At 40.3% G+C, this 16,689-nt stretch overlaps 1 protein-coding gene across 5 annotated transcripts in view; it reads right to left on the bottom strand.

The window, feature by feature from the left end:
- Positions 1-16,689, bottom strand: part of DNAH11 (dynein axonemal heavy chain 11) — a 152,436-nt gene that overhangs the window by 68,986 nt on the left and 66,761 nt on the right. For all 5 annotated transcript variants that reach the window (XM_079947877.1, XM_079947880.1, XM_079947878.1 and 2 more), the window contains 11 exons: positions 16,084-16,215; positions 14,671-14,844; positions 13,234-13,438; positions 10,874-11,039; positions 10,453-10,555; positions 7,430-7,669; positions 6,154-6,315; positions 4,671-4,864; positions 3,588-3,750; positions 2,497-2,620; positions 862-1,004 (listed from right to left, as the gene is read on the bottom strand). In XM_079947877.1, the coding sequence (XP_079804003.1) occupies positions 862-1,004; positions 2,497-2,620; positions 3,588-3,750; positions 4,671-4,864; positions 6,154-6,315; positions 7,430-7,669; positions 10,453-10,555; positions 10,874-11,039; positions 13,234-13,438; positions 14,671-14,844; positions 16,084-16,215 (1,806 nt within the window). The remainder of the gene's footprint in view (positions 1-861; positions 1,005-2,496; positions 2,621-3,587; positions 3,751-4,670; positions 4,865-6,153; positions 6,316-7,429; positions 7,670-10,452; positions 10,556-10,873; positions 11,040-13,233; positions 13,439-14,670; positions 14,845-16,083; positions 16,216-16,689) is intronic.

The raw sequence follows: 16,689 nt of genomic DNA, 5'->3' as shown, positions 1-16,689 counted from the left end.
CACAGTCTCTACTTTAAAGTCTGAATAGATACTTCCTATAGCTGACTCTGGAAGTACTAATTTTGCACAGTGGGACACCTGCAAAGCAGTAGCAAGGCAATGCACATTCTGAAAGCAGTTTCTAAAAAGCTGTTAAAAATAATGAAGTCATGAGTGAAATTAGAGGATCGAAGACAATGGAAGGAAGGAGTTTAGAAGAGATATATGTTACTATGTACACCCCTCCTCCAAAAAGCAGTAGCTAGAGCCAAACATTTTGAGAGCCAAAATTTCCTCCATATAAAACATAAAAACCAAACAGTCTTCTTGAAGCAATGTGTGATATGGAACAGTCGTCCAAAGTAAGGCATAGACCAATTTCAATTGGAAAAAAAGTTTTACTGTCATGTTAGTGTCTTTATTTTGCTGCATACTGCCAACATTATCCTCACCCCAAGAGCTCTTAAAAATGCAGCCAGGAAACAGTTCTATAATATATAGCAGGTGGAGAATGCTATCTTTACTATCATAGAGTACTGTGCACACATCAATAATTTCTGGCCACCAGAGTTCAAGGAAGTGGTGGACAAACTAGAAAACAATATGGCAACGTATACCTATAAATCATAGCTTATGGAAGATATCAAAGACATTGGGAATATTTATCCCTAGATGGGCCCAGGCAAAATGTGACACAGAAAACTTAAATCTTGAAAACACGGGTTCTGAATTTGCTAGACACTAAACATAGAGGAAAGGAAGATGGCTTTGTACGGTGTTGTAATATCTATGGCGTTCATATACCTAGTATTTAGCTGTTCATCACTAGTTAAAAATAAGTTCAGTATTCTTATTTATAACCCCAGATCCATTGTTACTTACTTTTAGCTGCAGTCGTACTCTATCTAAGAAGAATCTCCAGCAGTTTTCTCTACTGTCAATAACACCAAGTCCCCGTATCTCACTCCTAATTCCCGCAATTATATCATCCATATCTTCATCACTGAATAGATCTGGAACTTCTCCTACAATGAAATAAAAAACAGGGGTGAAGAAGTACCCACAATTACAAAAAGAAAACAAACAAATTACAAGTTTCAATATGTTTTGCCCTTTTGGCTCTAAACCTAGAAACACTTTTTAAATTTGGCTGACTCTGGTAACAAGTGTCTGAGAAATGGCATTAGATATGGGTTAACCCAGTTTTGCTTTAAACTATTGTTATATCTGTATTGAGTTTTCTACTAGTTTGTCCACCTTGTGATCTTTAAGATAAAAGGTAAAGGTACCCCTGTCCGTACGGGCCAGTCGTGTCCGACTCTAGGGTTGCGTGCTCATCTCGCTCTAGAGGCCGTGAGCCGGCGCCGTCCAAAGACACTTCCGGGTCACGTGGCCAGCGTGACGAAGCTACAGCTGGCGAGCCAGCACCAGCGCAGCACACAGAAACACCGTTTACCTTCCCGCTATAAAGCGGTAACTATTTATCTACTTGCACTTAAGAGTGCTTTCGAACTGCTAGGTGGGCAGGTGCTGGGACCTAACGACGGGAGCTCACCCCGCCACGGGGATTCAAACCGCCGACCATACGATCAGCAAGTCCTAGGCACTGAGGTTTTACCTACAGCGCACCCGCGTCCCACTGATCTTTAAGATAAGGCAGTTCAAAAATTTAAAAAATGCAGTCACAAATCTTGTATATTTAATAAAAATTCCCTTGCTACAAACATAAACAGCTCCATTCTAGACCATTTTGTTTTGGAAAATGTGCCTTGCAAAACTACAGGTTAGGACAGGCATCCCCAACCTGCGGCCCTCCAGATGTTTTGGCCTACAATTCCCATGATCCCTAGCTAACAGGACCAGTGGTCAGGGATGATGGGAATTGTAGTCCAAAACATCTGGAGGGCCAAAGGTTTGGGATGCCTGGGTTAGGACATCATCATGCCTCCCAAATATGGTTTCTGTAATGTCTCTAATATTACTATAAAAATTGCCTCTCTTAACCGGAAGAATATGTTGATGGTATTATTTAATAATAATAATAATAATAATAATAATAATAATAATAATAATAATAATATACCACCTTATACCTGAAGGTCTCAGGGTGGTTCACAGAAAATGCTTAACCTAACTAAAATGCTCTCATTTAAATCACTACGATTTTACCACTATTGATCAAAGCACATGTAAAAACTACCCTGTCCCACTTTCTGGCATGATGGAGTCAATCCATTCAATCAGTGTAAGTGAATCAATATAAAAGAAACACCTACAAATGGAACTTGCACCTATACATTCCATGACCTTGATATTAGCTTCTGAAGAGCAACATTGTTTTTAAGCAAAGTAGGCACAATACCCAACTTAGCTGGGTTAATACACTTTTTCCCAAAGGACATCCTAGCCATACCAGAAAGCATCTCAAAGACAAATAATCTCCTTTTTAAAGTTCATTGAAACGGCAGATAATTTGTCATTGGGAGGATCTTTCAAGAAATGTGTAGGTCTAATCACCTGATGCCAACAAGTCATTAATCAGCACAAGAAAGCGTTCATCTGGAACTTGAGCATCTGTCAGCAAAAACACAGTGGGAATGTTCTTGGCTCCCGTCTTTATATACAGATTGGCAAGATCTACCTGTAAGGAAAGTAGGCAATCATTCATGTTACAATAAAATGTTGAAACAAAACTGGGTGGCACGGTAACCAATGTGAAAATACATGCCACTTGAGAGCTATTCGCTGCTGTTTAGCATCTTTGCTTCATTTTCGTGGCATATCCTTTTCCAGAGGATTTTTAAAACAAACAAACCCAGATGTGTTTTAAGATACCAGGTGAAGAGAACTGTGGTTTGATAAGTTTGCAAGGAAAAAAGGAAACAAGCAGTAATCAATGAAAGAAAATCTTTCCCCTAGTATTCAGAAAATTGTTATTAATGTTCTGCCAAACAAATCAGCATCAAGAACACTTCAATCGTATTAATAATGCCTGTTTCATGGGTTGGAAGTAATTCACTGCATACTCATTTTATTTTCAGGAGAAATATCAAAATGAATTCACAAAGGAGGGGAAATGCAGAGCTAGGTACACAATTCAGGTTATTTGAGCAACTGCTTAGGGTCACAAGACATCTTTGCAACGGTGCCTATTAAATATTCTCCAGGTTATCAGGCAGACCTTATTAACATAATCAGATCCCATGCAGTTCAGCAAGTTACCCAGCCACATAGGTGGGGTTCATCGCATGGGTCTCTCTCATGGAATTTGTATCCCTGTCAAGGCGGGAGTCGGCCAGCAATAACTCACAAAGTGCCAATGAAGTTAACTCTTTATTTAAAGAAACAAAACAGCTCAGGCCAAGATATCATAGCAACTCTTCCCAGGAGGTCTTGCCCAAATAAAGATCCCTGCCTTCCCACCGCCTACAAAATTTGTGGTGCGGACAAACTAAGTAGTAACTTTTCCTAGCCCCTGGATGATACCTTCTCACTAGCACCACAAGCCACACATTAAGAATGCTTTACTTCAACCCCTCAGATTCTAAATAGCCTGCTTTCAAGCCTAGCAATTCTGAGGGCAATTATGTAATAATTGTTGTTTTTACCCTGAGGTCTTGAATTGTGTAGTCTTTCTTCAGTGTAATCTGAAACACTTCAAGAGATCCAATATAGGCAGCCAGTCTTGATAAGCTTTGTTTTCCACTGCCACCCACTCCAATCAAAAGTGCATAGCCACGAGAGGACTGCAAGATTCGGCTAATGCGACATCTGATGATGGAAAAGGAGCAACATGACTAATGGCCACAGAAGAGTTATTTTATCTTTAATTTTTAAAATATTTCTAAAGCACGCTTCATCTGATGCATTGGGGGGGGTGTATAATAAATGTAGAAATTAATTTAAAATACATTGGCACACCTCAAAACATACAGTCGAACAATTTATAGACTCAGAAGCAACAAAAGACTATAAAACTAAAAGCAGGTTGAGGCAATATAACCCTTAGAATGCCACACACACACACACACAGAGAGAGAGAGAGAGAGAGAGAGAGAGGCACCTCAGGTTACAAACACTTCAGGTTACATACGCTTCAGGTTACAGACTCCGCTAACCCAGTAGTAGTACCTCGGGTTAAGAACTTTACCTCAGGATGAGAACAGAAATTGTGCGGCGGCAGTGCGGCAGCAGCGGGAGGCCCCATTAGCTAAAGTGGTACCTCAGGTTAAGAACGGACCTCCGGAACGAATTAAATTCTTAACCAGAGGTACTACTGTACAGAGAGAGAGAGAGAGAGAACCTGCTGCCAAGGAGATTGTAATTGTGGAAACAGCTGTACCTTTATGGAGAGGGAATTTTGAAGCTATGGCACCACTGCAGAAAATAATTCTATTAACTGCATACTACACCAACCGTCCTACATGAAAGTGGTGCAGGAGCAGCATTTTGTGGCTTTCTCCTTGATATTCTACATACAAAAATGGATAATTCCAAGCTAGAATTTACAAGTTGTATGTGATAATTTTGTTCTGTTTTAACCTACTTTCTAGCAAATTTATTTAAAATTATAGTTTGTAGTGTTAATGTTTTTATGTAAACCATGTACAATTTTTTTTTTATAATATGTAGCAGTAATAAAAATAAACGAACTATGCTGAATTCAGGCCATAGACAAGACATTTACTTACACATGTTGTATAGCATCCTCAAATAAGACTAAGTTCATAGATGCATTCAGTTCATTGTAGTTCTCTAGAGCCTCCACAAGGATATTTCTTAGCCCTTCCCAATCCTTGACAGGCATATAGTTAGGCTCTGCTACACCATTTGCAAAATGACAGTAAATAAGTGGTTGCTGGAGAAGAATGTGATCGTCCAGATCCTATTAAGTTGGCAACATAACATCAAAAGGAGAGACTGAAACACAGGGATACACACAACTTGGAAATGCTTTGCTATGCACCCTACCTTAAATGTGCAGAGAATGCCCTACATACTGCCAAGATCAGAGGTTGTAACTCAGCATTATAAATAAATGTTAAGAAGCTGTTAAGATGTATTGGAAACAATATGGAACCCTGCAGGGCCTGAAAAGCCAATGGCCAAGGGGTTGAACAAAAGTCATGAGATAAATTCAATCATCTCTGATAAATGGATTCAATGCTCAATAACATAGAATCAGGATTCAAGATAACCTAAACAAGATTGGAGAACTGGGCCAAAACTAACAAAATGAATTTCCACAGAAACAAATGTAAGGTTCTGCACTTAGGCAGGAAGAATCAGATGCACATGTATAGGATGGGGGGTGTCTGGCGTGACGAAAGTACATGTGAAAAGGATCTGGGGACCTTAGTAGACCACAAGCTTAACATGAATCAAGAGTGGGATGCAGCAGCAAACAGGTAACACAGTTCTAAGCTGCATCAACAAAAGTATTGTGTCCAGATCAAGGGAAGTAATAGTACCACTTTATTTTCCATTCTAAGTCTTCTTTGCTAAGTGCTCATCAAGTTTCTTTTACTAAATCTTCCTCAGCTTGCTAGTGTTCATCATTTGTTTCTATCACCATGTACTCTCTCTCATCCAGAGAGTTAAATGCAGGCTATATGCAATTAAGTTATTTTCCCCCATTCAGAATTGCTACTAAGAATATGCTGTTTTGTGTTATTGTTTTAAGGGCAAGATATAAAAAAAGTTGAAAATATGGGTTGCTGTAAAGCTAGAAACATTAGTGGCAAAAAAGCAAAATTAGACATGTTTTAAATAAGTTACTTTTTAGTTACTAAAGCTATTATTTATAAAAATAATAATTTATTGCATTTCTATTTTTTTCTAATTAAAGGGAGTGCCATTGAAGTTTAGCTGCAGCCGCACAGTTTGCACTATCAGTCTTGGTCGGTTATCTTATTACAGCATGGATCTGGGTTCTTAAATGAACCCCTATCAAACAAACACCTACTTCCCCCCATACTAAATTCTCTTCATCAATCTGACATATATATATTTTCTTCCTATGCTTTGTTATTAGAAAGAAAAGCAAAACAGCTTATTATTTGGGCCATACTAGTTTTCTTGGGAGATTGACTTTGACCCTAAATAGTGTTCAGATTGGCAAACTTGTCATCAGTGCTGCAGTATTAGGCAACCATTACCAGTCCAGAGCTTTACCTCAAAGAATCTGTGTGCAGTGTCTAGCAGCTTTTTATGAAATGAACTGCAGTCTTTTGCTTCCACCAGTTTATCTCCATAAACACGTGAAGATTCATGAAGCCACAAACGTACAAGATCATTTGGATGCTTTAGACACTCCTGTTTAGCAAATAAAATTCCCTACAAAACCCCCCAGAAAGAATATGTTTATAATACTGGTAAAAGACAATTACTGCAAGACACCAATTCTGATAGCTGCATATTTCTACATTACTTTTGTCTTAGCTGATGCAAACTCTTTTTGTTTAGGGTTGCCATACATCCGGAATTTCACGGACATACCCAGAACACTGTTTTCGGAAGCAGTGTCTGGGCGGAAATCAGCAAAATGTCAGAGAAAATCTGGATGCACAGCAATGTGTGTTGGTAGTGCCATTTTTGCCATCCATTTTTTTGTGATTTTGCCCAAAAAGCTCATCCACTTTGGGCAAAAAACATTAAAAAGCTCATCCACTTGCCCCCCCTCCCAAAAAATTGGGGGGGGGGAGAGAGAAATATGGCAACCCTATATTTGCTTAAAATGCCCAATCACATAAAAAGAGGCAGGTGGTATGCAGGTGAAGATATCTTTCCTCGTCTCACTGCCCCCCGCGCACCTATGCACTTTTCAAATCACCAAGCTTACTTATCAGACTCTAGCAGAGATGAGGGAAGGAACACAGCTTAAGAGATGGCTTTTCTGGGGTGAGTCATAAAAGCAAGGAGGGTTCAGTTCCTTTCACCTGAGCACCCTTTTTGCTCTTCAAAATGAGTTCCTCGCCTGTGCACATCCCTGCATACACAATCAGGCTATCTCTAGGTATTTTAACAAACAAAACACAGACCTGGCACTGTCATGTATAGTTTGAGCCTCAACAGCAAGGCCAACTTAATTACAGACTCTCTTATGCACTTCAGCATTTGATACACATTCCAAAATGGATAAATTCTAACCTGTAATTCTGAGAAGTAAAAAAGAGTTTTCATGCAAATAGACTGCCTGTGCAGATAGAATTTTTTTTTTTTTTTTTAAAAAAAGCAACGATGAAACACCAAAACCCCATAAACTGGAATTGTAACTTTATTAACTAGCTTGAATTATTGCATGCAAATGACAATTTAACACCATACACATGCATGTGTATATGTTAGGCCCAGAAAGTCCAAACTTGAGAGAGAAGCACACATCACATTTATGTCTGTATCAGTATCAGCATCTTTATCTAAAACACACACAGAGAGAGACACAACAAACCTGGAAAATGTTGGAGAGGTCTCGAAGGTTGAAAATATAATGAAATTTAACAGCTGTGGGGAGAAAGTTCTGAACCATTGTCTGGTGGAGCCATATTGCTGCTTGGATGGTGGCAGCTGCATGTTTCAACACTGATGGATTAAAGCCATGCTGCTGAAAGTGGAAATCAAGGATCTTGCTATAGATGGTGTTTAGAGCATCAGTAGATGGGAAGTTCATTGCAAACACTGCAAAGTGTCTCTAAAACATGAAGAAAATGCTTGCTTTAGTTACTTATCAATGATAAATTATGTACGTATTTGTGAATAACTGATGACGTGAATAAATGTAGGACAGAACTTCGGTTAGCAAAGGGTATAACCATTAATTTGGCACAAGTATCCTCGTGCTATTTATTTTTCAGATCAAAAGCTTTTGTCAAGGAGTAAGTTTTAAGTGCTGTTTTTCTCCACACAAGCATCCAGGTATACGGGAGGAAAGAATTTACAGCCTAGCCTTCACTAAATGAGAATCCTTGAAAGACCACAAAAGACTTTTTGTCTCTGGTTGCAAAGCTTGTTTGTCCAATCACTTCCTACAAAATATTGCTCTAGTCCCTTAATCTCTGTAAGTAATGCAAGGAACTAGAAATAGCTTATCTTTCAACAGGAACAGCTTGCACTGGACTCTCCATGACTTCCCTACACAGCGTTTCAAGTCCTCCACTTCTTCCTGGATTGGGAATTTTGTGCACACAGGTGCACAGCCTGGAACCACTCCTCCATTAGAGCTCCCTAGTTTACGAGTCTGGTACTATAGGAATCCAACCAGATTGAAACAAAAAAGGCACAGTGCAACTAATTTTTACAGCTACCCTAGAAAGCTCTCTGTAAATAGGAGAAAGCCATCACGAAAATGCTATAGGATAGCTATGTGATACAACCAGGACCCATGCTCTTTCTAGGATTCAATATGCCTGATATGCAGATTGGGAGCAGACAGTAGTTATTAACAGAGAGTTTGGGATACACTGAAAGAAAATCAACTTTTATTAGCATCCCAAAGAACTTGCCCTGTAGTGCTTGGCTACAGTTTCTAGGCATTGTTTATGTCACAATTAAGTGGTGATGAAGCAGATTCAAATCAATTCAAATTTTATTAAACGGTCACAGACCAGATTAACTCGTACAGCTAGTTAGCAAAAGATAACACTGGAAAAACAAAGGACAATTTCAATACAGATTAGGCCATAACAGCAATTTAAAATTAGACAGCATAAATAAAATTAAGTATTTGCCTTCGCCTGCATATTGACATTGGAAAGCTCTTGTTTCCTGCGCCTAATAGCGGCTACACAGAATTTGGCAACATTGATCGTAATTTCAGGGACCTTATCTTCTACCAAGGCTCTCATACATAGGAGTTCTGGTTCATTTTTAAGCTTTTGTAGAACTGGGGCAATAAAGGTCAGGCGTAGGTCCTCGTAATAACTACAGTGCAGCAATACATGCAGACTTGTTTCCACTTTCGATGAGCCACATGGGCAAACACGTGACTTATATGGTTTGCCCTCATATCAGTGCTGCTGGCTGGGGATTTAAATGCCAGAATTGGCCATTCAGACGAGGCGTTATATGCCCATTTCCATGACGTACCTCCCATTTCTGAAGAAGCCCATTTTATTCCCCCTAGGCTCTCAAAAGACAAGGGCTGCAACTATGCAGGCCTATGTCTTCTACGTTTTTCCAACAATCTGGATCTGACTGTATTAAATGGTCGTGTCGACAGAGAACCCAGTGGGGAATTTACATTTATATCCAACATGGGAGCCTCCACTATCGATTACGTCCTGGTGTCATCTAACCTCTTGAGCAGAGCACGGGAATACAAAGTGGTGGAGAGGGTTGACAGCGACCATCTACCACTCTGTTTAATACTGGATATAAGAAAAGATTTATTTTGCTCTGATAAACTTGTAGCCCCATGTTTCGAAAACATGGAGCTAAGATACTCGCGTATTAAATGGTCCAGCAAATTGAGTGATGAAATATCGGAAAGACTTCACTCAGATACTTTTCTTGCTAGAAAGGAGAACCTCGTTAATTCCCCAACTCCTGAGGCTAGATTAGACATGTTCCGGGAACTGATTTCATCCCTACAACCTTATCTGACCAACAAAAAACCGCCACGGCAATCTCTACACTCTAATAAATCCAAACCTTGGTTTGACCAAGAATGCATGGCTATGAAACGCCTCCTGCTGGATAAGTACAGGAACTATAGATCAGCGAACCTACCTTCGCTACCATTAGACTGGTTTGAGTTAAAACGCAGTTATAAAGCTTTGATTAACAAGAAAAAGCTCCAGGCACAAAGGAAGGAATGGCAGTGCCTAGTGGAGGCCTCCCAAAAGAAAGATTCTGCCACGTTTTGGAAAACAAGTGCAAAAAGCTGGAGAGACTCCCCGATTGAAATCGAATACTCTATACCCGCTGGAGCATGGGAGGCCTATTTCCACTCATTATATTCATCAAATCAACTGGCCCCAGTTCTGCTTCCTGCTTCAAGCGAATTTGGCAAGGAATGGCCCCCTGTAACCACAGAAGAAATTACTGGCCTTATTCAATCTCTTAAATCAGGGAAAGCCCCGGGTGCTGACAATATCCCACCAGAAATTCTTAAGGCAAATGTTGAATGGTGGGCCCCTGTGCTAGCCGCCTTGTTCACTAGTATAAATCAAGCGGCTATTATCCCCGAGGACTGGGGTTTAGCCATCATCATGAAGCAGATTTGTTCCTGATATGTGCTTCAAATATACTCCAGCCCAAGGAAATGTGGCAGGTTCACATGAATAGCATGTCCTCTGTCACAGATCTCAGCAAAACATTGTGTTGCATGATAAGTCAACTCTACTCCAAACCACAATCTGTATTTTGTGAATGCAGTACAAAGATCTTGTCTAAATAATCTGTCAAGGCTTCAGTAACGAGAATCTCTAAGCATACACTTTGTTGCGTTTTCTATGAAGCAATTTGCAACCTTACCTGAAGTCGCGGGTTGATGGTGAAGCTGCCAACCGTTGGATTCATACAGGCAACATACTGACAATTATGAATTTCTTTTACAGTTAATGCCTGTCTATCATACCTGAGGCAGAAAAAATATTTAAACATCTAGAATTAATTTATCAATTATTATAGATGACACCACAATGATGATGACACAGAACTCATTTACACAGGTATCAGATAGGTTGACCATTCAGCTTACATTAAAATGTAAACAAAGATATAAAGGACAAATCTGAGCAAGCAGTAGGACAATTAACAATTATCCAGATATGGAAAATCTAAAATTTATCTTATCAGTTGATTCAAACTTGCACTAACAGTTTTTATCAGCAGAATTACTTGTTCGTTCAAAAATTACACAAGTTTGACTTAACATCAAAATGGAGTCACTTACCAATGTCCATAATCTATATGTTGTCGAATCAGTGTGTGAGGCTGAACTGTTCCATAAGCATCCACTTCTGGCATGTTCATATCATCAATAAAGTAAACCAGTTTCTTGTTTCCTACTGGACCAAATTTACGACCCGCTTTTTTCTCCAATGGTTTTTCAAGAATCTCTGAAATGGATTATGCTACATGACTACTGGGTGAAATACTGCAGAGGCTAGTAACTAGGCAACATACAAATAAGAGACAGAAATGTATAAAAGGTATACAGTGCAGGGACTCAAATTCAGCTCCAAATCAAAGCAGAAGCCGCGTTTGTTACAGCAGTGCATTTAACTTTTTCCACTCTATTGGTGATGTGAAAAGGATCCTTCTCACTTTGTAGTGCAGAGTATCATGGGCATAGTAAGCCCATAAGGGGACTCCAAATGCAGTTACAAATATGCAGTGGCCATAAATTATGCTACTCGTTATGCTGGCGTTTCTGGAAAAGACAGAGCTCACCAAATCTGGACCATTTGTTGGGAACGGTATTAACCTATGGTGTTAGGCACAAGTGATTCTTCAAACCACACTGGCTAAGTTCAGGCTCAATACTGATAAGAGTTTAAGGAATGGAAGCAGGCTGCACGATCGTGCATATGCACTTTTATGACTATTGCCCTCCCATCCCCTGCCTGCCTTTGTTATAGGGTCATATGTGCCCACTGGCAACCTGGATTAAATTCCCTCCTAAACAAGGCATTCTACAGTAACAAATGTAATTACTAGCCTTTGTTATTTTCTTGCTGTGAAGCAGCATTCATTATTAGTTACTTATACAGTAACTGGTTTTTAATCACTTTAAAGCATGATTCACTAACTTCCCAGCACTAACATGGGAAGCTTTGCTGTAGTCCGATCTACATTCATATTTTTTAGGGTCCTAGGCAGGCATTCCAGAGTACCAGGTATTGGGTGGTTTCTATCTTGGAATGAACTAGATTTTAAGAAAAAATAATCTTCTGCATATTAACATTTAATCCTGCCTGTTAGCTTTGAAATACAAGCAGACGCTAATGAAAGAACTGTGAAATATATTTGTTAACTATTTCCTGAGAAAACCGCACCAAGTACTTTATTAACTATTTCTCTTAAAGACTGTTAAACTTTAATGCCTTTCTCCTTCCCCTTTTTCTCTCTCTTACACAAATGCCAAAAATATAGCAGAAAATGATATTTGAATGCAAACACAAAAGCAAGTTAGGGGGGGGAAATGCAACCTTTGTGTGGAGTATTTCATAAGCTCTGTTAACAGTTATCATTGTTCCAATACGAATACTGGGTACACAATGTTTTAATACATATTGCGCTGCAATAATCTTATTAAAACAGCAGGCAAACCAGCAGAGTAATACTGAACTTTCTGGCATGTTTTAATGCCTTAAAGGCTTGAATTATAGTTCTCAAAAATGGCATTAACTAGTTGGTGTTGCTTGCTGCTGTAATGCTTTTTAGTTGTGATATGAGGTATAAGATATTTGAGAAGCACTCTAAATTTATCCATGAAATGTGTGGGAGTGTAAAATACACCATACCCGTGTCAATAAAATGCAATCTTCACTTTCTGTCTTTGAAATAAAAACTTTGCATTCATCACTAAGAGGATCTGTTGCGGAGGGAGGGGGAAGGCATGCAATTGCATATATGTTTTCAGTTTCAGGAACCCTTCATTAAAAGTCGTGAACAAGTTGAATATTATCCAAAAGAATCCAACCTGTCCAAAGAAAGTGTGGGTATATTTTAGCCGTACAGCGTCCAGTGTTGGAAAGGAATCGGTGGTAGTAGTGCCATTCCCTACTCCCAGTGTCCCTGGCAACCATATATTTAACAATTAAATACCTTTAGGTACCAGGCAAAAAATGTTTCACTATAACCAGGCCTTTGGGCTGATTAACATTCTATGGCCTTTCAAATGTGTTTGTGGGAAGGGGAGTTACTGGTTCGTTTGTGTTCTCGTTTCACTATGTATTTTGTGTTCTCACATTGTATTTTCATGTTGTGAGCCGCTCTCTTATCTTAGCATGAAGGGCAGTTTACAAAATTAATAAATAGTAACAATAATAATGACAACCAGAACAGGCACTTGCTGGTGGCAAATGAAGGAGACACAGGAAGCCAGCATATGCCCACTGCTGTGTCTCCCCACTGTTTGGGGGCTGAATCAGGGACCAAAATGAGCTTAATTTGATTGTTCTGAGTAATCCGTTTTTATTAATTCATGTTATAATACACCTTTTCTTTTAATTTTGATTATTTATAAACAACCAACTCCCTCATTGTAACCAGACTTCAACATGCAACATTGTCTGCTTGGGAACTTACTTTGTAGTGCTGCTGATGTGGTGTAATAGTTGAAGGGGACTTTGGACACCAGGAAATCTTCTGAGAGGCCAGCAAGGCATTGCTCAATAAATACTGTTTTCCCCACTCCGGCATTTCCAACAAGCATAACAGGCTTGCCTTTCTCCAAGAGCAAATCTGTAAAGTATCTGAGACACGTGGTCTCAGATGTGTGAACAAGGACTGCCTGAGGCATCAAAAGGACTTACGTTAATATGCTTTGTATTAACATGCCACTGAAACAGTATTTTCTTAAAAATAAAAATAAATAGTTTCATTCATTTTAGGTGCTTCAATTTTCATTTCTCTGCAACGGAAGGGTGAAAATCAAAGTGACTGCTAGGAGCATGTATGCTTAAAGGTAAAGGTAAAGGGACCCCTGACCATTAGGTCCAGTCGTGACCGACTCTGGGATTGCGGCGCTCATCTCGCTTTATTGGCCGAGGGAGCCGGCGTACAGCTTCCGGGTCATGTGGCCAGAATGACTAAGCCACTTCTGGCGAACCAGAGCAGCGCACGGAAACGCTGTTTACCCTCCCGCCGGAGTGGTACCTATTTATCTACTTGCACTTAGATGTGCTTTCGAACTGCTAGGTTGGCAGGAGCAGGGACTGAACAACGGGAACTCACCCTGTCATGGGGATTTGAGCCGCTGACCTACTGGTCAGCAAGTCCTAGGCTCTGTGGCTTAACCCACAGCACCACCCGCGTCCCTTATGTATGCTTAGATGTGAACATAGAGCATTTTCACATGCATGGCCTGATTTCAAATTGGTGGCTGGAGGCAACTCCCACCGTGCCCCACAGCCAGCCTGGGGGTTTCCCAATGGCTGGCCACCTAAATAGGCGTGTCAGAGCAGGATGCAATGGGCCGCAATCACTGCCCACCCCTAACCGGGTAACCATTATGCCTTAAATTCCCTCTTGATAAAATGTTAACTTATTTCATTGTATAGTAAGTAAAGAAATAAAGTTAATCTTTGTAAAAGAGCCCCCACCACAGACCATTACGTTTCTTCTCATTATCAGATACAGACACACACACTAAAACTAACATTACAGTGGTACCTAGGGTTACATACGCTTCAGGTTACATATGCTTCAGATTACAGACTCCGCTAACCCAGAAATAGTACCTCAAGTTAAGAACTTTGCTTCAGGATGCAAACAGAACTCGGGCTCCGGCGGCGCGGTGGCAGCAGGAGGCCCAATTAGCTAAAGTGGTGCTTCAGGTTAATAACAGTTTCAGGTTAAGAACAGACCTCGGGAACGAATTAAGTATTTAACCCGAGGTAACACTGTACATGCAAAAATAGACTCCCCAACAGCTTCATTTTCCAATGAGCGGGAAACAATGAAAACACCAGAGGAGAAAATGAAAAGCTGCATGCACTCATTTTATATTAAACATGTGCTTACCTGCAATGGTGTATCAGGATCCATGTCAAAACTGGTAATTTTATCACTCCAAGGCAGGAATTTCTTGGTTTTGGGGTCAATGTAATAATCAAAGATGGTTCCATGTGATGGAAACTTCACAGCTTTCATCTCTTTCAGCCACCAGCGGCTAAACTCAGCTTGATAATTAGAAAGCTGGAAAATTTTAAATAGGTTCTTAGTTTTGGGGTGTGTGTGTGTAAATTGTTCAATGTACATAGCAAGTTTGATGGTTAAATACAGGCTTATAAAATTATTCAAATTACATGAAACTATGAGCTTCTTTATTGCCCCAATGATCGTAACCATTTCCACTGGGGAGAATGAAAAACTTAGCTGGCATCTTCTTGTGAAAGACCAAACCAGATACTGAAAATTCTATGTCAAATAAATTAATTGCTTCTGCACATCGTTTTAGTGGCCATGAACATTTCCCTTACAGATTAAAGAAGATGTGCTAAACATCCCAAACTGAACACCGTGACAGAAACTAGAGTGCACAGAAATGCTGCTACCTTCCCGCCACAGTGGTACCTATTTATTTACTTGCACTGGCATGCTTTTGAACTGCTAGGTTGGCAGGAGCTGGGACAGAGCAATGGGAGCTCACTCCGTTGCAGGGATTCGAACAGCCAACCTTCTGATCGGCAAGCCCAAGAGGCTCAGTGGTTTAGACCACAGCACCACCCGCGTCCCACTAACCATATATCATAAAGACACCACAGTCTGTGCTGTGTCATGTTTCCTCTTGGAACCCTGGGTAAGTGACTCGAACCCCTGGAATCTTGCACCACTTTGAGATTGGGTTGGTGTGCAACAATATGTTGATACTGCTCAAAGTGTGTTGGAAGCAAGAAATTCCTTCCTCAGTGGCAATCTTAATCAGTTCCCCTCCAAAAATTTACCATTGCCGTTTTCTCCTTGCATTTTAGGATTTAGAACCCCAATTCTTCCTTTCAGCAATTATGGGAGGTTAGTGATTCATGACCTTAGTTCTTGGGCTTTGAGCCCCAACACAGATACCATCTCCAACACTTGAGACTGCCATCTGATTCTCTCCACTGAGACACAGTCAAACAAGTGAATTTTCACTATGGTTTCATTGCACATGTCACAGAACAGTCATGTCCAACAGGTTGATTGCGATCTACCGGTCAATCGTGGGGAGTCCCTGATCAATTGTATGTCCCCCCCCCCAAAAAAGTGCCCAACTTTGGTGAATTCTTCCCCCCCAAAAAGCTCAACAACTTTGGTCAATCCAATGGGTAGATCACTGCCAGTTTTTTAATAGTGGGAGTAGATCGCAGCTTCTTGGGAGTTGGACATGCCTGTCATAGAGGAAGAGAAGAGTTTGCTTATCCAAGTACAGCTCAAATCAAACTGCTTCCTGCCTACCTGATCTTGAAAGACGGCACCACCAAATGCCCACACACAGGCGAAGGCAAAATATGTCTCATACAGTTCTCTCGGACCATCAAGGGGCACATTTTCTGGAGTCAGTAAACAGTCAAGGAGAGAACAAAGTGTCTATATAACGAAAGAGAGCAAAAACAAAACATTAAAAATATTTTGCAGGTTACAAGTACTTAGGAATTTGACTTATATCAAGCCAGAACATTGGGCTATCTAGTTGTACAGGGATTGGTAGTGTCTCTCCAATGTTTCAAGCACGGGTGTTTCCTGGACATTCCCAAGACAGTTTGCATACAAAACATAAAATCGTAGAATTGCAGTGTCAATAGGGACCCCAACCAACCTCCTGTAATGCAGGAAAATGCAGGTGGCCCCTTATGGGGGTCAAACCCATGACCTCGGCATTATCAGCACCACACTCTAACCAACTGAGCTAACTGCTGCTGTTTTGTAGCACTGAGCTACCCACTCCCCAATTATATAAATAAACCTGAATGTAACTCTAATGAAGATCATACTGAAGACTTTTTTCAGACATCTGGAAAACACAGCATCATGTGGGTGAAGCTGTCTGTGGTAATCTGCTTC

This window comes from Podarcis cretensis, assembly GCF_951804945.1.
Source record: "Podarcis cretensis genome assembly, chromosome: 12".
NCBI classification, from domain to species: Eukaryota; Metazoa; Chordata; class Lepidosauria; order Squamata; family Lacertidae; genus Podarcis; species Podarcis cretensis.
Note: the sequence above shows the minus strand (reverse complement) of the source record. Positions and strands in the feature narration are given on the sequence as shown.